Below are 27,511 nucleotides of genomic sequence, written 5' to 3'. Positions count from 1 at the left end.
GTAAACTTGGAATTTTAATAAGAAGAGTTACGTCAAGCAAGGATTAAACGAAACGACGTCGGGAAAAAAAAAAAAAACAAAAAAGCCGAGCGATCAAGTGACGATCAGATGATAAAATTAAATTTCTCAAGGTTACTCGAGAACGCACGTTGCATAGTGCGTTCGGAGGTACGATAAATTTTTCCTTCACAATTCACAAAGATTATCGACAGAGATACATCAACAGCAACATTCGATCGAGCACAGCGAGAAAAAGGAAAAGAAAACTCGTCGCACGATTGACAGTGCCATATGTTTATGCACTTTAAAACTGAATTGGACAAAAAAGTACAATTTCTCCTGACTTTAATGCATTCATCCGTGAAAAGGTTGTTAGATTATATTGCGGGATCGCAAAAATGAGACGAGAAATTGAAACTTGTTACATAGAAAGAGGATCTGTCACGAGAAGAAGAAAAGAGAAATCGAATTACTCGCAACAGCGCATTCTTTAATTAATCGTACGCTACAATAGCGCGGTCAGTTCTTTTGCTTCCTCATCCGTGTACGAGTCGAGGAAGACTCGCGGAAAGACGAAGAAAAATCAAAGCGTCATACACACGCGAGGCGAGAAGGTGCTCTCTGAGAGGAGCGGATCTCTTAAAGAGGATGTATGGGATTAAGATAATAGTCTCGAGAGGGAAGGAACTCGGAAGGTGGAGGAGGCGCGCGGAGAAGCAAAAACGAGCGATATGATGTGGGTCAAAGTCTTCGGGACTGGGTCGCCACCGTTGGGTTCCTTCGTCGTGGGTCGAGTCCCTCTCGCAAGCTTCTTCGGGATCGACCACGACGACTCCGCCGCCCCGGAGAGATTTCAATTCCCACGACGACAACGACGACGACTACGTCGGGTTTCCGATACTACCCGAATGTCGTCCAATGTCACGACCGGAGTTCGTTCGACTTGCGACTCGACTAATTTGACAACAGACAACGCGTTCTTGTCTCGGCCGCGCGACAATGCAAAAGTCCATCATCCGTGCTCTCTCGATGATTACGCATCGCACGAGGAAAACGCAAGGTGGGTTCATTTTGGCCGCCGCGACAACGGTCATTTTCTTTCGCCGCCGATTATTTATCTCGATAAAATAATGCATGAAGTATTATTTTTCTCTTCTCTAACAAGACTGCGATGCCATCGATTTTCAATTGTTGGACAATTTTTAATTAAGAAATGATTTACAGTGTTTAGATAAACTACAGTTTGTCAATGTTTGATCAATGTGCCGTTCTTCCGTTAATATTTTTTTCCTCCTCAATTTTTCTAATCTCAAAAGTATTTTAAATAAAATAATTTTCACGTCAGGTTTCTCCCTCCCCTCCCCCCCCTACCACCCCCCGGAAACACGAAAATAAAACCGGAATATTTTATTAGGTGTACAAATGAATAATCCAATTTTTTCAGCTGCATTCAAGGTTTATTTTAAGAGAAAGTAAATCAAAGTATTCGCCGTTGCTTTCTATAACTTTAAGCCATCTTTCAGGCAGCTGATGAATTCCATCTCGAGAAAATGTTTTTGGACGTCTTTGGACACGATAAAGTCGTCAAGCCATTTTCGGATCTCATTCATTGGAAGTGCATTGGAAGTGCACATCGGACAAGGCGTGTTGCACCGACCGGAACAAGTGATAATCGGATGGAGCAATGTCTGGTCCCAGCCAAGACTCATTATGGTGTCTTTTGTATTGGAAGCAATGTGTGGCCTGGCGTTGTCATGCAACAATTTCACTGGACTCCTGGTTCCCCTTTGCCAGTATACGGGCGTTTTCGTTCCAATTCTTGACTCGAGCATATTAACTGACGTTGGTAGCGGTCCGCGCAGTAACTGTTTCACCCGGTTCCAACAACTCATAATAAAGCACGCCCTTGATATCCCGCCAAATGCAGAGAAGAACCTTCTTTCCGAAGCGATTTTGATGATTCGCCGGGGTTTACCCATGACTTTCCGCGTTTCGGATTGTCATAGAGTATCCATTTCTCATCGCCAGTAACGATTTTCCACAAGAAAGCTGCTTTCGACGCTGCTTATTGAGAAGAGAAAGACACGCTGCCACTCGTTGATTTCAGTGTTGGTTTCAGTGAGTTCATGCGGTTAGGCACCCGTTTTCCTTCTTTCTGAATCTTTCCCATCTCGTGTAGGCGTTTGGAAATCGTTTGCTGCGTTACTCCCAACTGTTCTGCAAGCTCCTTTTGTGTTTGCGCCGAATTCTCAGCGAGCAGTTGTTCCAAATCGCATCATTATCGCACTTCGGAGGGCCTCCAGGCCCGTTGTTTGTCGATCAGACTGAAATTACCGCTTTTAAACCGCTTAAACCAAAATGCGCCAAACATCGTACGATACAACACCTTCGCGTGAAAGAAAGGAACAAATCGATTCGCACGCTCTTGCAGCATTTTTTCCTCGTTGGAATTCGCAAAGAATGCAGAGTGTCGGATATGCACCTTGTCTGTTGCCATTTTCGACTGTACTGAACTGTACTGAACTGAATACTTTTGAAGGTTATGTCGGGCCTTTCGCCAAGCTATACCTTCTTTTTAATAGCTATATGTCAACATTGCATAATCACAAGAGAGCGGGAAAATCTATTCGATTTAAAATTGATCTCATAACTGCTTAAGATAATTTGGATTATTCATTTGTACCTAATAGTTTCACCTGATAGTAGAGCTTGACAGTTTCTTGTTCACCGCGTGCAGCCTACACGACAAAAGTCCCGGAACGGAAACGCAAATACGTACATCCGAATGCAATTAACCCTACGTGTGTCGTATTCTCAGCATCTTATCGATCTCGATGAATCGCGTAAAAATTGGTATCATTTATCTTGACCACCAATCCAGAGTCGTAAAAATGATCTCGCCGTGTTCTCTCCAGGAAGAAGGGAGGAAGGAAATGAAATCTCGTGGCTCTGTGACAGATTCATTACAGGATGATATCGCGGGGCGATGGGTGAGGAAGAACGACGGGGAGGTTTTGGGCGATGACCGATGGTCCGTGGGGTAGGTTCTCGTTTCTTCTTCATTTTTCTCCCTTGCCGCGTGCCGCCCCTAACAGGCGTCTCTGTTATGTCCTTAATAAGATAACGCGTCGGAAGACTGTAACGCGTTTCAATCCTAAGGGGACGAATCTTTTAATCTACGATCGAAATCGCGAGCGACGCGAGAGACGCCACACATTTTTCATCTCTTCGTCGGTTACACATCGATCGATTTTCTCACTCACGGACGAGAGAGTACACGAGCCATTTTTCAGAGATAGATTCGGCCTAACTTCTGACTTTTTTCAAACTTTTCGAAAGTGCAATCTCAGAGTTGAATCAAGATCGAGATGGTAGGATCGAGTACTTTCAAGCGAATAAAGAAACCTCGTCGGGAGTTAAAAAACTCCCGTATCCAAATTTCGTCTTGATTCAACTTTTATTTATTCACTCGTTCATTTTCACTTGTTTATTCAACTTCAATCTACAGCGGTGGATGACAACGAGATTTACGAACGTGAGTTCGCGCGCCGCGCGAGATCACGGATAATTGTCCCGCCATTTCAATAAAAGCCGAACACGACGCACGGCACACACACGCAGGGCACATGCGGGCGCGCGATGCAAACTTCGGCTATTTGAGCCGAAACGCTGAATCCTCAGCTTGCAATTATCAGCTTGCGGAAAGTGGGAACGCCGGCCCTCGGCGTCCTGTTCCGGGGCGGCCGCGAAATTTCACTTTCCACCCTTTCCATTCTCGGCCAGCGCGCCGGCCGCCGTCGCATTCTATCCTATCTTCCAGCGCTATAAATTAATACTAATCTCGGCACGAGCTCATGCAGGCCGCTTCCTAGGCCGCGCGAAGGGCGGGCTGGATTTATTGGGATTCGAGTAACTCGTGGCGACGTTATCGTCGCGGGTTTCTCCACCGCCACCGCCACAAACGCCACCGTTTCTTTCGCGTTGTAAAATCAAGCTCGCGCGGCCGCGTTCAAAGTATTCCGTTGTCAAACTATTCGACAAATTGGACACCGGAAAAATTCCGCGAGAAGCGGGCAAACTTGTTCCGGCGAACGTTATTCCGAAAAACATCGCCGGAAGTGCAGTTTGTTGATCCACCTTCTTACACATCGCGTTAACAACGCACTTTCGTGGGGACTTTAAACTCATCGGCGAAGGAAATCTCGACAGCGGAAAAATGACAGGTATCCAAGGAAACGCGGCGGCAAGTCGGGCAACTGATTAATTAATAAAAATATCGAGAAGACATCGTCCCGCAAGATCGTACGAGAAATTACGAAAGACTCGAAAGGAGTTTTAACGGGAAATCATTGCGCAGTCTATCTTGCAAGATCTACCGTTTCTCTTAGGGTTACAAGACGCAACGCAGTGGATGAGCACCACTGCAGCGTGTCTAATGTAAGAGGAGAAGGAGGAGGAGGAGGAGGAGGAGGAGGAGGAGGAGGAGGAGGAGGAGGAAGAGGTGAGAGTGAACGTGCGTAGCCGAGGGGGCAGCTCGGGCAAGCCGGACTTCGAGGTCCTCCACCCTCCTTTCGAGCCGTCCTCCCCCACAGCCCTCCTCGTGTCTACCTAACCACCATCCCTCACATCCAACCCCCATCTTCCCGCACTTTCTCGCTCCCTTTTCCTCCCTCGGTCTCGGCGACCTCCAGGAACAAGCAAGGGTGGCTTCGCGACGAGGCCTGGAGGAGAGACGAAGGAGGTTGTCGGGGGTGGTCGAGGAGGACGGAAGATGGGGGGTAGCGGGGGGCCGGGGGGGGGGGTTTAGGTCTGAGCCTAGATCAATACTCGCATCTCCTGCCGGCTGGACCAGGCCGGACATTGCGTTCCGAAGCTCACCTTCTCGCCGATATCAAGCCACCCTTCCTACAAGCTTCACGTCCTACGCCACCCCACCATCCCTGGAGTCGTCGTTGGTCCGCCCTTCTTCCTTGCTTTCGTCCCTCGGCGGCCTCTTGGCCGGCCAACCCTCTCGGCGAGCCCTCGCGATTTGCATCCGTCGAGACTGCCGTAACTGGAGAGACTGCCGAGGCTCTCTCTCTCTCTCTCTCTCTCTCTCTCTCTCTCTCTTTCTCTCTCTCTCTCCCTCCATCCCTCCCTCTCTCTCTCTCCCCCATCTCTCTCTCTCTCTCTCTCTCTCTCGACAGGGAAGAGAATTTTTGCGTTCACGCTCTGGGAGAGCGTCTCGCGAACGCGTGGAATTCTAAGGTGAGAATCCGCCGCCTCGTCTCGAGGGCGAAGGACGTGTGGAGCGGCCTTGATAACGGACAGAAGCACTGTTCCGTGAGGAGTGAGCCGAGTCTATACTTATTGATTTAGTATATATATAAAGGGTGTATACATCAATGAGATTCCGAGACACACGCTTTGGCCGTGTGTATCCCGTTGGAAAAGATTGCGTGAGCGAGGCACGGATTCAGAAACACCCTTTTAAAGCAACACGACAATGTTACATCTCTGTATCGTCGATGGCCGGTCGGTCAATCTCTTCGTATGTATCTTAGACTCTCTTCCCCATCTCTTTCGTCGATCTCTTCCCACAACAATTTCGTAAAAATGGTATTCGCAGGAAAATTCAATCTTATTAAAATGAAACCAACTTCAAAGTACACGGCAGGGTAACACGTCTGAGGAAATTCTGAATTCCGCTACGGAATTCTTCCCGAGTATCCCTTTCGCGATTAAACGCTAAGGCTCACCTCGATGTTTTACACATCGTTGATATCGCCGTCTGAGAGTTATGGTCAGTGTATTGGGGCTGAAGCGAGCGTATACCTTAATACCTTCGGGAGGAAGGTCCGGCCGCTTCTCCCCGTCGCTCGGCTTTCAGAACGACGACGGAGAGTCACTGCACACCGGTCAATTTCCCCTTAGTTTCGCCTCGTGCGCGGGAAGGATGGCCGCTCGCCTTCTCGAATACGCTGCTCTACGTGTCCGTGTCGTAAACGAATACAAAAGGAAGGGAGACCGGACGACAGGAGCGGGCGAGAGCGGGAGAGAGAGAAGAAGAAAGGAACGCGTGCTCGGGCACCCCATGTTTACTAACACACGCACACCCCTGCCACACGCACACGCACGGGGCTTGTACGTGCCCCGAGAAAATTCGACCGGTCGGTCCATTTGCATGCTTGTCTTTTTCCGATCCCTCGGATATACCCTCCTTTCGGATTCCGTCGACGGTATGGTCGTGCAATAACCAAAAAATTTCTCACCCCTGTCCCACTCCTCCGCCCCTCCCCCCCTCCCGCCACTCTCTCCCACCTACTATCTCGCTTCCTTCCTTTCGCTTCGTTTCGCGGCCAGCGCGACTTACTTCTGCCTTTGATATTCAAGCACGTCAAGCTGCGCCCGAATATTATTCACGCCCGATAAAAGCATCCACGTCGAACTTTCATCGCCGAAACTCAGTCCCCTTCGCGTCAATTAAGGCTTAATTGTAGTTCGTTCGTAATCCCGTACAGTTCATCGATCTTACTTGCGCGAACACGATTTTACGCCAACGTTGCTTTTAACAAGGCCGTTACATTGCGCGAAATGGAATTACCCGGTAGTCCCGTCTTAAAAATAACTTGAACATTTTGAACATCCCGTTTAAAATCGGTGTAAGGATGACTGGTACATCCCTGTACACAATCGCGAATCCTTCGTTTGAAATCGGTTGACTCGGAGATACAAAGAGACGATATCGCGAATCCTTCCATTAAATTTCCATTAACGGAAAATTGATTCTCTGAAATTTAGAACGGAATTATCGTTAAAAGGAAAAGATGTATCGACGATACAATTTCTCATCTTCAATATTGTACACAATTTTATATATTACACGCAATTTATTTTCAATTTCTTCGAAACCGTGTTCGAAAAATTAAAAGAGATGCGCGGTACGTTCGTAGGAGCGATCGCAATCTATCCGGTAATCTCATTCACTCGATGTATATGATTTAAAATTTTATTGTAGTTAACGTGAGAAAATGAGCGAGGACGACAATGAGATAATACAATCGAGTTGTGGGCTTCAATACCTGTGCCAGTGTCACCACAATAGAGAGTCATTACGGTGAATAATTATAGGACGAAATAATCACGCGGATATAACGACGGCGCGGAATAGATCGAGGGAGCACGTTTCCCTGCGCTTCGAATCACCATCATTGCGATTGTGCCCACCATCACACCACCGTATCGTCATGTGAGTCCGTTTGAACAATACGACCGATTTCGCGGAAGAAACCGCGAAAACCAGTGGGTTGGCCACCACTGTTCACTTTCTCCGGGCGAGAGAACCCTTTGGCGTCTCACCCCCTGTGGCTCGGCTCGGCAGCCCGACTCACTCTCGCTCTCGATTCGCTCTCACTCACCTCCCACCGCCTTGCCACCCTCCGACTCTGCCGCGACCACCCCGCGTTGCACCCTTCTACATCAACCCTCGCTTCGTCCCGGCGTCTTCTCCCTCCCCGGCGGCAAGTGAGAGTGGACCTTGGTCCAGCGCTGAATCGACCCTCTTTGCGCCCTCCGCCTGACTCCCGCACGTTCCCCTTCCCCCGTGCGATTCCACGGCCGCTTGTCCCTTTCTCTCCACCCTCTCTTTCTCTGTCTCTCTCTCTCTCTCTCTCTCTCTTACCCCCGACCGCCGCCGCCGCCGCCGCCGCCGCCGCCACCACCGACGACGACGGCGGCGGCGGCGGCGGCGACGACTTCTCCGCACGTCGCCGCACCCTAATCCCCATCTCGAAGATACGTCTACCCTCGAAACCTCGTATCGATTGGCAGAAGCCTCGCCAGAGAGCGCCACCTAAACCCCCCCCCCCTCCGTGTGTTCTCCCTCTTTCTCTTTCTCTCTCGGCTCAGGAACATCCTTGAAATTTCAAGGAAGGTGCCAGGAAGGCCAGTAGTAGTTTTGGTTTTCTTAAGCTCGACGCATTGCCAGATTCGTTTAACGAGCAACGCTAACTTTCTTGGGTGTTTTCTCAAGTTTACGGTTCGTGGGAAGTAATCCGAGAAATTTTCTCCACCGTTAAATTGCGCGGATACATAAATCTCATGAAAAATTAACTCGATTTAGTCAAAGAATTGAAAGTCGATTTAGTCAAAGAATGAAAAGATGCCTCGCACAAATGTTGTAAGGATAAAAAAATATATCAATCTATTTTGCATATACCTCTCCGTTCTCCTACCCAATGTATGATATTTTATTTATGATACGCAGATATTTTAAAATGTCCTAAGAGGGGGGGTAAAACGAACAGGCGAATATGAATCACTTTCAACGTGTGTGGAAGCGCTGCGACTTTTCTCGATCGCGACTACAGTCGAAATAATGCGATGATTGGACATCGAAAATTAAGTATACGGATAACTTTCTCAGCCCGCTCGCTCCAACTTGTTCCGTTAACTCATCTAACGCGCAAAGGGAGAGTGAGAGGAAGAGAAAGGGAGCGCGATTACTTTTATATCTCACCGTTACACGCTTTCCCCGACTCACGAATCGTAATCCAGTTCTCCCGCTCTAATTCGAATTCCCCGGTCTCATTCAGCGACTCTTGGCGGCAACAGTGGCACGCTTTGTGCCGGAAGATGCGCGCATTTAACGTCGGCCAACGCGCACACGCTCTCCGATACTAATTCGCGAGCAAGTAGCCGCGAGCGTTCTCCCGTTGCCGGCTGCTTCTGGCAAGCAATTAGACGATGTTGCGGGCCACTTTCGCGCGAATTTTCGCGTGTGGCCGAGCAACATCTGCGCGCGAGTTGCGCTGCGTGCGGCTATGCGGCCTATGGTAGTTCGGCTAAATGTCGGGGATAATTGGGGCGAATCATGCGAGGTTCGGCCGCGCGCCCTTTCATCGGCACCCACTCCTTCTCTTCCGCAGCGCGGTTACGCGCTGTGTGAAACGCGGATCTCTCGCGCGTTTCACACAGCGCGCGCGCATGCCGACATCGAGAGAATCGCAGCGGCTCCGTTCTTAATGCGGACGGAAGCCGCAGCGATATCGCGAGCAAGATAAATGCCGTGATACAGAACATCTTCTCGTTACTCGGCTGCTTCATCATTCGACAAGGTGTCGTTCGAAGCGACACGCGTCATGTCACGTCGCAGAAGAAACGTCTCCTGCCAACTCTGAGTACTACGCACGGAGGATGCACTACTTGCCGTCTCGTATCTGCGACTGGGAAACTCCTCTCGGGAGTTTTCTCTCGCCTCGAGGGAAAGGGAGAGGGAGACGTTACGAGCAAGATTACGACGCAAGCGGCGCGCGCTTGCGTTCGGGGCGCTTTAATATTTTACGCGGTCAAAAATCCCTCGCGTAAATATTCGGAGGTAGGGATTATTCCGTGGAATTTCTCTCGAGGGCCGAGACCACTCGCTGTAATTTGCGCCGCGCGGTGTCTAAAGCTGAAGCCGCGCGGCGCGCGCCGCGCCGGGAAGCGATCCGCGGCGGCTGAAGCGCGCGAGACGATCGCGTAATCGCGCCAGCAGGTTTGCTTGCGGCACTCGACAAAATTCCTCGACGTGCGAGGAGGAGGTAACAGACACATCGAACGAAATTCAGGAGACCATTAAACACAAAGTGATGTAATATCGTCTACATAGTCCCAAGTTGGCTCCCGCACAGAGACTCCGATCGGCGTGGAGTAGTCTTTCTCGAGAGACCCACCCAAACCGTCCGGCCGAGCTGTCAAGCGGCGCACAGCCGCGTTAACAGCTTCGAGCCGATATTAACAAGCAGCCAGATATTAACATCCGAATGAGTGTATCCCGAGCCGGGTGTATCCCCGCCGCGTTAGACATTACCAGTCTCATTAGTTAGTTTTACTGCGCGCCGACGATCGACGATCATCGGCCAGGCGCTGTAGGCTCCAGGTCCGTTTTCGAGCACAAGGTAACGGCCTGCGTGCGTGAAAACACGACGAGTAGCGAAACACACCCACTCGTTAATATCGCGTTGACCGATAAAAAGCCGATCGGTCGCTGAGGCCTCAAAGTCTCTCTCTCTCTCTCTCTCTCTCTTTCTCTCTCTCTCCCTCTCTCTCCGCTTCCGGCCGGAGAGATCACGCTCGCGGATTCCGGGCTCTGTCGCGCTTCGTTCGGGTGGTCGGTCGTTAAAAAAAGCAATTAACGTCGGACGCGTTTGATCGCGTCGTAAAATTCATCGGCCGCCCCGTCCCACAGCACAGCACAGCACAGCACAGCGCGACACCCGCGTGCTGTGCTTCTTCCGGCGCGCGGCCGTTAACAGAACGGCAATTTAACAGCCGATAAAGTCCGTCGTACCGCGGCGCCAGAGGGGTGTGGGGATAGATAAGGTACTTCCCGGCGTTGTCCGGGATTCCCGAGGTTGTCGGGATAGGAAGAACGTTATGACGAATTAGGCCACCCTCGTTCCTGACATCGTCAGAAAAAGGGCGGGGAACCTACCCCAACGAGAGATATGTTCGGGACGTCGTTAGCTAGGTCGATGGGCGATTTATTCGACGCTGTCTGTCTGGCCGGTGCCTGGTGTGATGCGTGATACCACCGCGGGTTAACGAGATTAGTTCTTCGGACGCGTGATCCCTGCGATTTGGATTTTGAGATACGTGGAAGCGCGGCATCCTTCCTAAGCGCTACGAATACGACAGGCTTGTTCCGATCTCTTGTCGCGCCTGCGAAATTGCATCGACGTCAGCAACGTGCAATAACAATTGAGATAACGATGAAATTAACAATATGCAACTTGCGCATCGGAAGCTAAGGGAAAATGTATCGTCTCCTGTCCGAGTGAAGTTTCATTCGGTTACCGAAAATCCCGGACGAGTCGATCGACGACGAGCGTCGTCAAATGTTGCCGAGCGAAATTCAACTCGAGCACAATCCGGGTGCGTGGTTGTTTCGTTGAAAAATTAAATTGTATTTTATACAGCCCGCTACAACCGATCCCCAGACACGGGTCTGAGTGTCTGAGTAATATCGACCGTTACTACTGCGTTCGATAAAGCGCACTCGAGCGTGTTCGAGCTCGATAGCGGATAATACGCAACGTATACGTATGATTATTAGAAATACGCGAGAGTGAAAAGGCCGCTTCTTTCATATATTCGTAATATCAATACTTAAGGACTGAGAAATGGCTGCGCAGCAAGAATTAAAAGGCATCCCGCATCGCGAGATCAGGATGTTACAGAGCTCCGTCCGATGTCCGCGCTAACTCTATCTGAGATTTTAAAATTCAATGGAACCAATCCGATCGCCAAGACAATCTCGCTCTCGTTCTCCATCTGTGTGCGCGAAGCGCTCGGCAAAGGAAGAGGTATGTTCGCGGAGGAAGAGAAAACGAAAAGAGAGACACAGAGGGGAACGTACTCTTTGCGACACGATTAACGGCTCCTTTGTTCCCTCCGATCTTTGGCAGATGAAAAACATCCACCCAGCGTATACTCGCATAATCGACGATCAAGCACCACCCGATCGGACGCGTTCTCGCCGTAAACTTGTCCTGCGGCTCGCGCGTTACGCAAAATTCCCCGATTAGCCGCAGAGAGCGATCGCCGTATTAGCGATTCACCGTAGGCCGTACGAAACAAATTATACGTTCGACTCTGATCGCTCCTCCGCCTCGATTTATCTCGATTTATCAACCTCGCGTCGGCCAATACAATGCGTACCTCGTTCGTCTCGCTGTCGCACACGATACGAACAATCTAACGTTAATTCCAGGGAGAAATGCTACACGCGATGAAAACTTATTTAACAGCAACGTACAAACAACAAGAGAAAAAGAAAGTGAGATTGCTGTTCCGAAAAACTTTGTGCACGATAATACGTCGAAATGAACATAGCGACGTACGCGAATAAAACTAACTCTTTCGCGCAGCGCGACGGCGATGGCGACGACGGCGACGACGACGACAACGACGACGACGACGGCGACGAAGACGACGGCGACGACGACGACGACGACGGCGACGACGACGACGGCGACGACGACGACGACGGCGACGGCGTTCCGATTGTTTCGTGGAGAGAGTCTTCTTTCTCTTTCTCTCGGGGCGACCCCGGGGAATCCGGTATCTATGTAGGAAATTATCCCCCGTAATCGTTACAGGCCCGTCATCCCCCACGTCGGTCGGTAGTAAATTCTTGAGAACCGACCAAGGTGTCGGCCGATAACGACCGACCGTTTACCGGGCGTATAAATGAAAAAGTGAGAGTCCCGCGCACCGCGCGACTGGAAGCTCGTAATTCTGGAGCACCCCTCGGACTTCTAATAAATGCCATAAGCCGTTCGCTGAGAGCGAACATAATTCACCCCACTCTGCCGTTCTCCCTGCGCGCGTATTACGTAAGTGCACACACGCGCGATAATCCAATAAACGCTCGCGCACACGTGTGTGTGTGTGTGTGTGTACATTCTCTCCGTTCCTTAATAAATCGCGTCAATGTAACGCGACAGTTACACAATCGTATTTCAATCACCGACGGCCGACGGAGGGGAGGCGAAGAATCTGACTTTGCGATATCGACGAATTCGCAAGAACGAGCCTCTTTGCGATCCTCGGTCGCTTCGCTTTGCTTCGCTTCGCGCCTCGTACAGCTCTCCGAGACGAGAGAGGAAGTGAACAAACAAACGCGATGAGAATAATGTCAACGCGAAAAGGGAAAAAGGGAGCTAGTGGAAGCAACTCTCTCAGTTTTTCGAGAGTTGCAGGCGGTGTCCCCTCCTCCGCCCCCCTCGCCCCCCCCCGCCGGTGGGGAAGAGAGTGGAGAGTCGCGTTATCATTTATTCGTACAGGTGTTAAAAACGGTAACACGCAAAAGGAATGCGCAAAAGTTACTCGCGTTGATTTCTTCCTCGGTCGTTGACGGATATTATCGTACGTACGTGTCGGTCTATATCTGCGTATATCTAGACCCAAGGGTTGCCGGCGACGTTATTGGAGCGGGAGGACTTGAAGGGGTCGGGAAGAAAGACAGGGGCGGCTTGGTTGCTCCAGCGATAACAAGGACTCCGGCCGCCACCACGTGACTCCAATGCCCAAGTTACGAGAGGGGGTTGCGCGCTTCGGCGAGGAGTTGTATCAATATATGAGACAAGCGGCCACTTTTCAATTGCGGGGAAATAGTCGTACGCGCTCGGAATCGGGCGCAGTCTATTCGCGTGTTACTTACCGAGATACATAATTTACAACGCATCATCTCGCGAGGAAAAGAAGAAGTAAGATAAGAGGAGAACGAAATGAGAAACGACAGAGAGAGAGAGAGAGAGAGAGAGAGAGAGAGAGAGAAAGGGGCAGAGAAATTCGACTCGGAGCTTCAAACGCGGCAATCAATCGGAAAATCGTAAAGACGCGCTCGGTTTCTCCTTCTTTGAAATTGTGTTCCTCTAATCTGAGAACAGGATCTCGGACAGTGCGGAACCAAAGAAATCTTGTTTCGACCAAAGTCTCACTTTATCAGGCTCACAAATCACATCGTGCTTCTAATCGACGATGAAATATTGATCGATTGAAATTTGCTTTTAATCTTCTCTCGCGCGCGATATAACGCGATTAGGGTGTGTCGCCGGGAGAAATGAATTCGAAGACGAGTGTCATGATACACTCTTATCGGCAAAATCACAAAGGTGGATGCGATCATCACTCCGTGGGACAGGACCGAGCTATAAAGGCGCGAATAGAAAAATATTTACTCCAATCTCGCGACAAGGACTTTAACGACCTACGGCGTTGCCGCTTAGATCTGAACTAAAAATGGCACTTTTTTATTCGCGCCAGACGGCCACTCTCTCTCTCTCTCTCTCTCTCTCTCAGTATGCAATTATCACCGCTCCGTTATTAAAAAATAGTTTATGTCAGGGAGATCAGTCCGACGTTCGTTAGTAAAACGCGTTCTGGGAATCGGGCTTTTTAATGGGCAGCGTAGTTTCACGTGAAACGTCTCGAGTCGGCGTAGACGACTTTACGACTCTCCTCGTTTTCAGCCTTCGTTTCGGTACCGATACAAAAGAGGAATATCCTCGGCTTTAGCCCGTCAACTTGGCCCGACGAAGTCGGGAGTAATTAAAATTGATGCCGCGTTTAGTGAAAATGTAAATCGAACCTCCGTCCTTGTGACGGACAGAAATACTTATTTATATAGAGGTTACGAAAAAAAAAAGGTATTAGCCGAACAGAAGGCGATTCCGAAAGATCGCGGAAGACGGCAAGGATAAAAGTGTCTCGATAATGACTGGAGAATTTTTCCGAAATTTTTACACGCAGTTCACGCAGTGTGATACGTGTCGTTCACTTTATACTTCGCAGCAATGTCAACTGTTACTCTTGCAAAACTGAGACGAGGACGAGGCACGGACGGGAACCAAGTCCGTGCTCGCGACAGAATCTGGCGAGTACTTCAATTTCGCCAAGTTTCGTCTTGCATTTCCGACGTGTTGCTGCTAAAAAGTTTCTTCTTTCTCTTTTATCCCTATTATTATACCGTACTTTTCTCTTTCTCTCTCTCTCTCTCTCTCTCTCTCTCTCTCTCTCTCTCTCTCGCTATCGATTTCATTAAATTGTCCGGTGAGTTAGCAGAAACGAAGAGAAGCGGAAGAAACGCGAAAAGAGGCATCCAACGGCCGACACTCACGTCACTTTTAACGACGGCACGACACGGAGTAATAACGGGTGACAAAAGAAAGTCGCCGCGCTGAAGTTTCCTCGCGTGTGCCAGGTCATAACTTCGCGTCACTGCACAACGTTTCGCTCGTCCTTACGAGCGGCAAGCACGCGACTCGCCTCGAACCGCGCGAGCATCGCGAGCTCGTCGGAAATGACAGCCGGCCGGTTATCCGATGTCGTTTCCGTGATTTACGACGAGATAGCAAGGGCGTTTCATCGATTATGGCCGTTTAATATGGCCTGTATAACGATATTACACCAGACGTTATACACACACTCGAAAATCTCGTGCCAAAAGAGATTACCCGGAAAGACTTCTGAGAAATTCTGAGAAATCTTCTCAGCTCAGGAGACAGAAGAGAAGAAAAAAAGAATCAGAAATCAAGATGAAATTTTCGATCCAACTAATCTCCGTGTTTATAAATTGCACGCGCAATACGCGAATTACGACTGAGAAATACACGCCCGAGTTCGAATACACCCCGAGACTGGATTCCTGCAAAATTGCGAGATCACGCGTTGGTAGAAAATGTTCATATACCGCGAGAAATCTCAATGCTCAAGCCTTAAACAGGCGAATAAAATTTATATCGCCTTCGACCCCTCGGTCGAATTACCGACTGTCATCGGCGGAGGGGGAGCGAAAAAACTAGCTTGGAAGAGCTTTGACAAGCCAGACAGGCGGGGTCCACGTGGACGCGTTAGAGGCGAACTATGCTTTCGTAAGAAGGCGATTTGGGTTATGGTGCTGTTCGTGCCAGGCTCCCGGGTTCTCGAGGGCTCGAATTGTCAGTAGAACGAGCAGTCGCGAACGAGCGGGTGAGTGATGGCTGAGCGAAAAGCTGCTCCGAATGAGCAGCTAAAGAGGGTGTGTGTTGGTGCGCGCGCTGGTTGCTGGTGGCTACGTGGGCAGGTGGTGGTGGATAAGCGCGGGAGGTTCGCCAGTTCGCAAGCAATTATCGCGCGAATCGCGCCACTTGGCGGCTTGGCGTAGATTGCCTGGCGTTAGCTATATCGATCACGTTTGGTTCATTTCGCGGTTCAACTTTGCGGCGCGATCGATGATAAGAGCCGCTAACCGACACTCCTGCCTCGCACTATGTACACCTACATTTCCTCACGGCATTATATACATATTGTATGTTCATTCTCGCGGTAATCTCTCCGTCGTGTACCTTAATTCTCTCGGGCCCGCCGAATAATGCCCGTCGTGTATTTTTCGATACAGAGAATTCAATTCTCTCGATATACTCTCGGCTTTGCTCATCGAACTTCGCAACTTCATTTCTCTCGCGGATCATCTCCCCCCTCTCTTCGTCGCGTCGTAAACGCGAAGAGGGAGATCTAGAGTCTTTATATTCAGGCAGGTTACGTGCTCAAGTGTCAATTAAATGGGAATGAAATCGCTGCGAACTCGCGAAGAAGACTTTGCAAATTACCGAGCGGCGTAGCCGATATCACGCATCTTCCAGCCAGCGGTCGTTACGTTAGCACACGTAAACTCGCCGACACTAGACGAGAGAACCGCGCGCCTTACTAAGTAAGGCGGATAGAAGTCTCTCGGTTTTTCCGACACGGTGAAACGCGCACGGCGATGTCGATGTTAATTTCCTTCATTTTCGCAATTATGCCATCGCCCGCCGTAATCGCTCCTCCTTTCCCTCCCCCACATTCCCTCCTCTCTCTCTCTCTCTCTCTCTCTCTCTCGGACATTCCGAGGGTAGCGGCATCGCCTCGCCTCTCGCGCGATTGTAATTAACCGATCGAATTGAAAAAGGGAAAGGCGCGGGGCGTCTCTCACGCGACTCGTGTTTCAGCGTGCTCGGTGGAATCTCTCTCTCTCTCTCTCTCTCTCTCGCGTCCTAAAAACGCGCGGAACACGAGGCTACGGTAGTTACCCCCACAGTCTCTCTCGGCATAACGACGTCTACCGGGAGCCCGGGGTATCATAATATCGTGTATACGTACATATATAATGCGCCGGCAGACAGCGGTACAGGGACCTTCGCTTCGCGAACACGAGACTGCTCGCGTGAGTGCGTGTGTACGCGCTCATTGTGAGTGCACGTGCGGAAACCAACGATCAAATTCAGCGCTACACGATGCGAGTATTTTTCTTCTCTTCTTCTTTGTGCTTTTCAACGCTTCCCTTGCCTTTTAATTCAACTAGATACCGCTTATCGTATTTATTCTCAAGTCTTATTCTCTAAGTCTTATTCTTTAAGTCTTATTCTCAAGGTCGCTGGAGTCTTGGTTAAGGGGACTCGAAGGGTCAGATCGCAGATGAAAAATCGTGCTTGTTTCTGATAATGATTTTGTGACGAACTGAATAAATGTGCAAGAATGAAAATTTCACATATATTTATGTAACATATGAAGAGTAGAAAAATTTTGTTTTTAACAAATACTCGTACAAATATACGTTCACTTAAATTTTAAACGCGTTTTTCTCGGAATTTTATCGTTCAATTTTCTGCAGTGTGATTTCTCCGAAACTGAGCTTCGTATCGATGTGAAATTTTAAAGCAATAATATTTGTTCATGTGGCTCTCAGGTGAACCATGGACGACTCCGTCAAAATATTTATTTCGTTTCGAGATATTAATTTTTTTATTGTAAAAGAAGTGAAAAATTTGAATTTCTTCCTAATAATAGCTGCCATTTTGTTAATTTTGTTCGATTCTTTTCTAGTGGTTCACCGAATAATGATAAGCCTCCTCAAGATTTCTAGCTCTGATCGGACCACCGAAAGCCGAGATATTACTGCAAAAACGATAACTTGAAGAAAAAAAAGGAGAGTATATTTCAGATGTATATATCACATATATCATACGAATATTTGTTAATAAACAAAATTTGTCTACTCTTCATATGTTGTATAAATATACCTAAAATTTTCATTCTTGCACATTTATTCACTTCTTTTACACAAAATATTATCAAAAATAAGCACGATCTTTCAGCAATCTGACCCTCCAGTCAGTAACAATATAGAATCTTTGCACGATGACCGTTGTCATCGGCGATCGATGCGATTTACATCTGAACATTGCATGCACTACGTATAATGTGACGCTCCGTGAGCGTTTGGTTTGTACGCTCACAATTGCGTGTTGATGTCCAACGATGTCTAACTGTCCAGCATCCTCGAGGGTTCAGCCAGTGGAGGCCTTCAGTCGTTTCACGTCGATATCGCAGTTCATACTGCGCGATCGCGATACCACTTCAACGGTACTTGACGATTTAGCGAAATGTACGCGAGTCTAGTGTTTGCAGTCGTAGTAAGTCGTGAATCTCACGTGTAAGGCAAGGCGACGAATTGCGGTATCGCGGCATTTTAATGACACTTGACGATTCAACGAAAAGTACGCGGTTCAATGCTTCGGAAATTTACTCGCGAATTGCGAATCGAACATTGCAGCGCTTTTGACTGAGAATCGAGAGAAAATATTAAAACATAGACGCGTTTCACGGACGCTTATATTTCGTTAAAAAATAAAGTTCTCGTTTATGAAAATCCGAATTTAATCTTCACGAGAAAAACGATAAGTATCTGAACCGAATTAATTTCGTACAAAACGGGACACTCGTTCCCCTTCCCCCCCCCCCCCGCCGTATATAACCCGTATAACATATAAAAATTCAGAAAATTGACGATCGCGCATCACGAAAACGATACAAGTGATCGCAAATTCCGCGTGCGTTGGCGCAATTTTATTTACATTGCTTGAAATAAATTGCAGTGGACGGCAATAATATATAATTGTAGAACTCTACACTGAGAGAAATGGGTTTTGTATCACAGTGAAATAATTCTTTTCTAGTGTAATAAATACTATAACATTTTCATAACAAGCGTGTGTGTGTGTCGTTATTGTTATTTCTTTTTGTTAAGATAACGAAGAAATATGACTAACTTTGAAAATGAGTATTATATTGCAATATTTGCAGCGAGATAACCACGTCTTTCTCTCAGTGTACATGCAAAGGACTACAAACTACGTAAATCGCATCGATTTTTCACAAGTGTCAATCGGTAATAAATCCGCCACCTTAAATTTTTGTCTCTCACTCACCGAAATGACAGGAACTCCTGGACCGGGGCCACGTTCTGCCACAAATCTGAAGCAAAGAAGTGACATCGCTGCTTATAGACGAGGGACTAATAGCTCGAGAATAAAACGAGAAATATACACGATCGAGTTTCAAACTTTTCGCGGTCGCTGCAATTCGGCGACTTTTATTTCGAGGACTTTGTCGATCGCGAACGGTTCAATGCCGTCAAGAATACGGAAAGTTTCTAAACTTACCTTCGAGCCGACCCTGCTCGGCCCGAACCGGATCCTCCGGTACCGGAGCATCCGCATCCACCAAAACCGCATCTCTCCGCGTCCACCGCACCCACCGCACACTGAGCGTGGCTCAGTCAGATCTGAAACAAAAAGGAGAATTCCTGATCAGCGATCTTAAAATAAATGATCTTATAATATTTAATCTTCTCTTGTGATGTATATATATATATATATATATATGTCATACAAGCAATAATGCAAATAATAGCTATACATCATGTATCGTTGTAAGTAAATCTGACACCTTCACTTTCATTTGATTGACGAATAACATAATCAGCCTCCATCGAATGCAACAAAAACAGGATCGGCACAAAAATTGAGCCTGAACTGACCGAGATTCGACGAAGATCGAATTTTCGATCGAACCGACAATTTCGTCGCTTCGCATCGTCGTTTCGCATCGTGGCATTCGATCATTCTGCGACGCCGCGTAGAAAAATATCTCGGACGTCAGAGATCGTTGGCGAACGACGATCACGGTGGCATGAATAATGCAAAGTTAATTCTGGGATTCTAAAGGGCTATCATGCGACGACTCTCGTGCAATTTGGGAAAAGCCTGGCTCCGTAAGTCTCGTGGCAACGGTCCGCTTCCTGCCGAGTCGCTAAAAGCTCCGTAAATTATTGCTGAAAGTTTACAGCGTCCGCTGCAAGGCCCGTCCGCGTGCGTGCGCACGCGCGCGAGCGACCTATCACCCCCGCACCCCTAATTGCGCTAATTATTATTCTGCCGCCGGGAGGACGAGGGGAGCGCGGGAAAGTCGGCGCCCGGCTTTCGTGACGCCGCGGCTATGTTTTATGGCGGCGACGACACGGAACGGATCGCCGGCGAACTCGAAGACTTCGACGTGGTGCGACTATTTCTCAATTGAAAGTGCGGACCGAACTTTGGCGACCAGAACTTTCAACCGGATCTAACCTCGCGGACTACCCATTCAGAAGATCAAAAGTGCCTATGTTACGTGTGTATGTGTATTTTCCCCAAATATTATAGTTGCGTTAAACACAATTATAGGCTCTATTACGATTTTACCCAAACTTTATTCTTCATATGAGAATCTCACATAATATTTGACCCAATATTTTTAATTTTAATTAACGATTTAATCCTCCAGAGCTCGATTTCGTGTGACGTGATGCGGATCGGCTTACGGGAGACGCGACGTCTGTGACGTGCGATTTGGATCCGGCTTTTTTTGGCCTGAGAACTCGCGACGAGACCAACTCTCGTCGGCCCGCGAAATCTGCAAGCGCCCTCCCCCCGCCGTCAATGCCGCGAGTTCGTGCACAGTCGTGGTCGCGAACACCGCGCTCTGTGCAGCGGGTGTGCCGGCGGATACATAGGTATATCGAAATGCCGGCAGGTGTGCACACACAGAACATTCGATAATACGAGAGCTCGGGCGAGGGTGGCCGCACGCCGAGGGCCGAGCACGCCAGTCCGTGCTCAGACGTGACTCGCGACGCAACCCCCATTTTTTGACTCGGGCTCCGTGCATCCGTTCTCCCTTTCTCCTCGTCTGCGTCCCGATATTGACTGGTTTGTTGGCGGTGCGGTGCGGTGCGGTGCGGTGCGGTGCGGTGCGGTGCGGTGCGGTGCGGTGCGGTGCGGTGAGACGAGGTACGTAAACCTATCGCGCCGATGTCGCTCTCGTTGGAATCTCCCGATATGTCGATCAACTGTCGGCGTTGACGAGAAACGATGGAAGTTAATAAAAGCGCGCGTCTGACTAGTTCGAAAGGTGTCTTCCGCCAGTAATTAAAGAAGGAGACAAATGGACGAGATCGGCGTGTAGCGCGACCCTCCCTGCGCGTTCGCTCGACAAGTTGTCGGGCTTCAAAGGCGATTCTCGACGGTTATGGCATATACGCATGATGATACGCATGAGATTGAGAGTGATTTAACAAGTCGAACGGTGACGCCGCGGTGGCCGCCGCGGTGATCGGTGATCATGATATTACTGAGTGTCATATATGATACGTAATAAATTGCACACGGAAGAATTGGTCGTGCAAGCAACGGATATGTCATGGAAGGAGACGCGTGTATCCCGACGAGGAGTTACATTTCGTCGTCTCTTTCAATAATTAATCATAAATTGACAATTAATCATGAGGTACGCTTTTTTTTTTTTTTTTTTTTTTTTACGATCGACGAAAATCGACGCGGCAGTCGACGTCAATTTTTTTCATGTCAGGAGACTCGAAGACTCTCGAAAGCGAGTCTCACACAGTCGCACCTCAAGATCATCTCGCCCGCGCGAGAATCCCGCCGAATCATCTGTTATCGCGGTCGTGGGTGCAGCTATTTGAGGAACGACGGACGGACTAGCTCGGGGCTGTTGCGTTATGACTTTATCTGCAACTCTGCAAGTCATCGATCTGCGCAACTTTGTCTGCAACATTGATTGACTCGATTTCTCGCGGCTCTTTTTTACACGTCGCCACCGCGCGGAGAGGAACGTCAAACGTCTACTGTTCGGGTGTTATTAATGATTTCTACATTGTCAGCGATGCCGATCGACCACCGATGGATAACAAAGAAAAAAGAAAAACAAAAAGAAGAGAAGAAAAACACTCGAAATTAGACTCCGCGGCCGCTCGATAACGATCGAATGATAAAAACTGGTGTATCCCGTCCCCGCGGGGCTGGGGTAGGCGGGGGAGAAGCTATTATTTTTTTGCCGGCGATATGTTTATTCAGAGAGCTGGTGTTCCGTTAAATCAAGAAATATGCGAGCTCCGAGACTGACCGTTATAATATCCGCAAACAAGACGTGACATTGAGGAAGTTATAATGCGCGATCTCCGCGCTCGCCAAAGCGAAAAATCATAATCCTCTTATCTGCCCGCGCAGCGACGTGCTTATGTATTTTTGAAATGGGTTTCGATACTCGTTCTCTCTCTCTCTCTCTCTCTCTCTCTCTCTCGTTCTCTGCCATTCGTCTCTCTCCACTCATGGAGACATGGATATAGCCGATCGCGCGCGCGCGTTCCTCTCGTCGCAGCGGAGAGAAGAGATCGCAATTAACCCGCGAGCCATCCACGTAAAGATCTCCTCTCCTCTCCTCTGCGACGTCTTTGAGCGCGCGACTCCAGATTCCATTATTCCTCCAATTTCGAGGCTCGGGCGAGCTGCGACACGGTTCCCAGGCGTGTTTTCTTCTTGCCGGGATCCGCAAACTCGTCGGAGCCGAGAGACGGCAGCGGCGGAGGCGGAGGTCGCATGGGTGTGGACCGAAATAAATTAAAAATCGACGAAACCGCGTCGGCACAACGAGCGACCGGCGGAGTCGAGCCGATCGATTTCTCGGCGGATCTACCGAGAGACCAAGAGAAATAGAGAAAGAAAGAGACGACGAGACTACCGGTACACCGAGAAACCTACAAACTCATTTCAATTTCTATCCGAGCCGCCAAGCTCCTCTCGATATTTCGAAAATCCAGTCGGGTAGGACGCGGTGTCGCGTCTCCCCGTGACAGTCCCTTTAATCCAACGGAAGTTGCTTCACGACAGCCGCGCGCCGCCGCGCCGCGCCGCGAGAACCATACTGGATAGGAAAAGAAATGTCCTCCGTCTTTTACAATTTGCCGCAGCGACCGATCTGAAGATTATGATCGGCTGTCAGCTTAACGAAGATGAAGAGCGAAAAGTCGAGGAGCGAACTTGAAGAAACCGCGAACATTCGAGAGCACAGAGTTATTTATCGATCTCTGTTCTTCTTTCCGCTCCGCCGCAAAACTTCGTAAGCACCGCACGCCCGCATTACGCAACTTCTCCCCCTCCCCCCCCCCCCGCGGCGCGGCGCCCCGGCATCCCGTATTTTGGCGCGCGGGCCGTGCTTGAAGGGCGTGCCTGGGGACCCTGTGCATTTACCGACACATATCCAATTTTGCGAAATAGCTGGCAGATTGACCGGCTCGCTCTCGTCGCGGACGAGAAACAAAGGCGCCACGGCGAGAGCCAAGGCGAGCTTCGAATATCAGGACAAATCGCGTTGCGTAAGACGCGGCGGCCGCCGCCGTTGCTGCCTCCTTTTTATTTCCCGGAAATCTCTCGACGGGATTTATACGTGGAGCCTGTTGGGCAAAAGGATGACAGGAATGAGCGGCGGCGGCGTGCGTATCGCGCCGTCCTTAATGCGAACTCACGCGCGAGTATGTCGTGGGTGAACGCCGGACACACGCGAGAGCGACCGCGCGCTATCCTTGATATTTAACGATTGATTGGCAGGATTGCCAATTTGGCCAATTACCGGCGAGCTTCGCGGAACAACGAATCGAAATTACATGGTCGGCGCGACGCCTAGTCCGCGAGACGATGTGTATACATATATAGCCTGCAGTGCTGATCGCACCCCCTCCTCTCCTCTCCCCCCCTCTCTCTCTCTCTCTCTCCTTATCTTTCTGTCTTTCGGTCCCGACGATTTCTGCCCTGTGGGTCCGATCGAGGCCGAAGGGCATCGATCGGATAAATAAAGCCGTGCTCGACGGATGGATTCCGGGAGCCGGCGTGGATCTCGCGATTCCAGGATTCATTCATCGAGCCGCGAGTCGAACGAAGCTTGACGTGAGATTGATTAGGCTAGCAACAAGCCAGTGTATCGTTAATTCTTCGGATACGATCATGGCGTGGGAGGAAACGACCGTGTGAATGGATCGATAGAAAAGACGAGAGAGAGAAAGGGAAAGAGAGAGAGAGAGAGAGAGAGAGAGAGAGAGAGAGAGAGAGAGAGAGAGAGAAAAGTGAGGCGTGTATCGAATCGCCAGTGAGATTTAACGGCTTAATTTCCAGAGAGATCTCGTCAAATTTATAAACTCATCATCCTTCGTAGAATTTCCAAACGGCACGGTTCATTGGGTCACGCATCGCGTGCTCTTGTGAGTCACTAGACACTATACGAACGCGCGCTATCGCGTGTTATTAATCTATAAATCCCTTTTTCTTTCTCTCTTTTAACGTGTAAATAAGAGAATACTCGTTAATAATGCAATTTTATCGTATAGTTCAACGTCCAATATATCCAGTTATATTTATATCTTCGACGAAAATAGTTCTAATACTGAAAAAGTCCTCCTTTTCAGGAGAAACTAACAGGAGAGACTGACTCATTAATTAAGAAATACCTGAGAAATTAAATAAAATAATCTCGAACTAAACACGAGCGAAAGCTCACATCGACACATCATCAATTTCCGCGTTGAAAATGATGAGTTGACTATGATGAGCCTTTCTTTTTTCACTAGATGACTGCGCGACGCGACGCGCGACGTCATCCCATTGAACTTGATCGCGCGCCTCTCGCGCGGTCTTGCGTCGTCGCCTAATCGTCGTCTGTCTTTGAAACGAGCGTCTTGCCAAGCCCAGAGCAGCACGCGTGTTACGTCGCGATTTGCGTAGCGATGTGTGCGGAGCTAATTGCGTGTACCTAACGCACACGGGACGTTCTCGCACATCCAAGTACCTCGCGACAACGCCCGCGCGGTGCCGCAGCTTGTGTTTCATCGCTACTTTGTCGTCGCGCGGAAACTAACCGTGCGCGCCAAACTGCGAATTGCGCCGCGCGTTCGAGCGGCGAAGCGTTCCGTACTTTGCGACGACGTATGATGCGCACAGACATACACACACATACACGCGCGCGCGCGCACGCACGGCAATTTTGCATGCAGACGCCGCGTCGATTTCGCCGCTTCGTACGTAGCGCGTCGTTTCCGAGGGAACACCGCGACGTTGCTCGACTCGACGTTCCTCCTCCTCGACTCCAGCGAACTTGGCGAAAGGTAGCGAGAGCAAATGTGGTCGTAATATTCGCGCACGGAAGTTTTAACACGAGTCATTTCGGTTTTCCGATCTCGCCTGCGCTATCAGCTCCGCTCTCCGTCCCGTTTCTCATCGCCCTCTACGCTTCTTTCGGTATTCTTCTCTCTCCCTCCGCCACTCTATTTCCCGCCCTCTCTCTCTCTCTCGTTCTCTCTCTCTCTCTCTCTCTCTCTCTCTCGTTCTTTCTCTCTCTCTCTCTCTCTCTCTCTCTCTCTCTCTCTCTCTCTCTCTCGTTCTCTCGTACCCCATCGGCCGTCTTTTCTTCGGTTGCTTCGCGTAAACGGAGGGTAGTTTCGCGTGGTCGTGACTTTTCCACGCGGCACAGAGTCGTAAAATCCCCGAGGGCATAGGCGAAGCCGGTGACTATCGATTTCACGTGTTTCTTTTCGGAAATTGCCTTGTTTTTCTTCTCTCTTTATCCCCCCCCTATCCTTTCGCTCTTTCTCTTCTCACCGCCCCCCCTCTCTCTCTCTCTCTCTCTCTCTCTCGCTCTCTCTCTGTTTCTTCGCCCTCGCGCTTCGGGTCACGGCGAAGATCGATACGATATCGCGGACCTCACGATCGCCTGGGTGGTCCTCCTCGCGCAGCATCGGCTTCTGGGACTGATTTAATTCGGCTACGTGGACCGTCTGATACCGCTCTTCGCTGCCGACCGGTAAACTCATCGCTCGACGCGTCCGTTTGTTCCTTTAATGCTTCTTTGGGACACCGTACGATCACAAGTGTCAATTTCCCACCAGAGCTAACGAGCCAACGAAGGAGGGAGTCTACTCGCGCTCAAATTGAGTAAAAAAGTGCGAAAAATGTCATTCCCAAGTTTAACGATTGGCGTATCGTACAACACTGTTATCGTACACACTGACGTTTGTTTCTATACTATTCCTGTTGAATAAAAATCTTGTTGAATAAAAATTGTCTTCTTAACGTATCTCGTCCCGCCATCTATCATCTCTATATATTTATCTCCAATGTTGGAATTTAAAACCAAAGAAACGGAGTGAACTGAAAAAATCTCGGGAGGTTGGCCGATATTTCAAGAGTAAGAAAATTGTACGCAGGCCGCGCGAGACCTGCGCCGTTTTTCAACCCTCAAAAGCATGAAACCCTCATCAAACTATCCATCAATCGATTAACCTCCCTTCTCACCCGACTGTCCGCTCCCGCCTCCCCCCACCTCCTCTCCCTCTCTAGCTCTTTCTCTGTTAACAAATATCAATTTGACTACCGTCTAGCCTATTTCTTCGCGTGAGCGGAAATTATCGGCAGAAAGGGCGAGAAGGAAGAAAGAGGGGGTGACGGCGGGGCGCTTTAAATCGCGAGGCTCGCTCGAGCCGTCCGGGTAATCCAGACAGATGGGACTCGTTAATGGGACGCGCGAGTAATTTGCAAGAAATCTAATAACACCGTGGCCTGCCCCCTCCCCATAACTCGTGGCTTGACTTTCCACCTCGAGGCCCCTTCGCTCTCACCCCCCCACAAGCCGGCCGATCCTCGTTCGAGGACCGTCTAATGACAATACACGGGCACCGTGCTCGTGAAAATTAAAATTCGCCCGGGGGTCGTGCACGACGTTCTCGTACAGCACTGGTCCGCGCCGCGCACGTGTGAGTGCGTGGTGTCCAGGTGGTCGTGGGAGATCGCGTGTAGCGATGGCGCCGATACCCACGCGAGACACCCCGAATACAGTATCGAACAAAACTTTGCGATTGAATCCGCGAACGATTAATCGTTCACGCACGTCACGCAGAGTTGTCTCCTAATTGTCTTAGCGATCGTAACGATTGTAATCAGTGCCATCTGAAAAAGCCGTACGAACCGTCTGAACGAACCTACACTTTGACGGAGGCGGACTCTTTGAGATCGAGAGAGAGAGAGAGAGAGAGAGAGATGAACGCAGCGTTACATCGCGACAAAAATTTGCACTAGGCAAATTTTTCTTGCGTTACTTTCACGCGGCGCAGGATAATATATTATCTTTGTTACTTCGAATGTTATTACGTGCGTGTCGTTGTATCACACAAGTATTATTCTCATCCAGCCAAAAGCATCGAAACCACCCTTATTTTTCTCACAATTTTTGAAAAAAAAAAAAAAACAGAAAAAAAATGCCGTCTGACAAATGCTCTTTGACTGTTCTCGCTTCAAAGTGCAGATGGGTATTGTGGCAGGAGAAACCTCTCTCCATCGCTACCGCGTGTTCGTACACACGGGCGTGTATGTGAGTGCGTGCGTGGCTGCGTGCACACAGCGCAGCTCGCGTAGAAGAAGAGAAAAGACGGCGCGGGGGAGCGCGGAACTCGTTAAGCAGTTTGCGGTTCGTCCCGTCCTTTTTTTCCACCCGGGCGCGCCTTTAGCGTAAACATATTCCGCGAAGAGATCAGCATCTTTCTCCCTGTGCGCATCGCTTTTTCTTCTTCTTTATTTCCCCTCCCAACCCCCCCCCCACCGTCCTTCCCCCGTCTTTGTTTCTCGTCGAAGCGCCGCTTTCGGTCCACCCACGACGCGCGTCGATCGAGCGCGAAAAACTCGCCGACGCGAAATCGACGGCTAATTTTCCGCGATGTGCGACACGTCCTTGCTTAGATTAGCGCGCTCAAACTCTACGCGAGAGGCGCAGCCGAGAGAATTGTTGTTGCGTCAAACACACAGCGGCCGCGCGCGCG

General features: G+C 49.5%; 1 protein-coding gene across 1 annotated transcript in view; it reads right to left on the bottom strand.

The window, feature by feature from the left end:
- Positions 1-27,511, bottom strand: part of LOC109504398 (uncharacterized) — a 140,405-nt gene that overhangs the window by 44,069 nt on the left and 68,825 nt on the right. The window contains exons 4-5 of the mRNA XM_025306626.1: positions 18,984-19,105; positions 18,750-18,795 (exon numbers count right to left, since the gene is read on the bottom strand). Of these exons, the coding sequence (XP_025162411.1) occupies positions 18,750-18,795; positions 18,984-19,105 (168 nt within the window). The remainder of the gene's footprint in view (positions 1-18,749; positions 18,796-18,983; positions 19,106-27,511) is intronic.

The sequence above is a fragment of the Harpegnathos saltator genome, unplaced genomic scaffold (genome assembly GCF_003227715.2).
Source record: "Harpegnathos saltator strain DR-91 unplaced genomic scaffold, Hsal_v8.6 scaffold791, whole genome shotgun sequence".
Taxonomy (NCBI): domain Eukaryota; kingdom Metazoa; phylum Arthropoda; class Insecta; order Hymenoptera; family Formicidae; genus Harpegnathos; species Harpegnathos saltator.
This window is presented reverse-complemented; position numbering and strand designations above follow the sequence as displayed.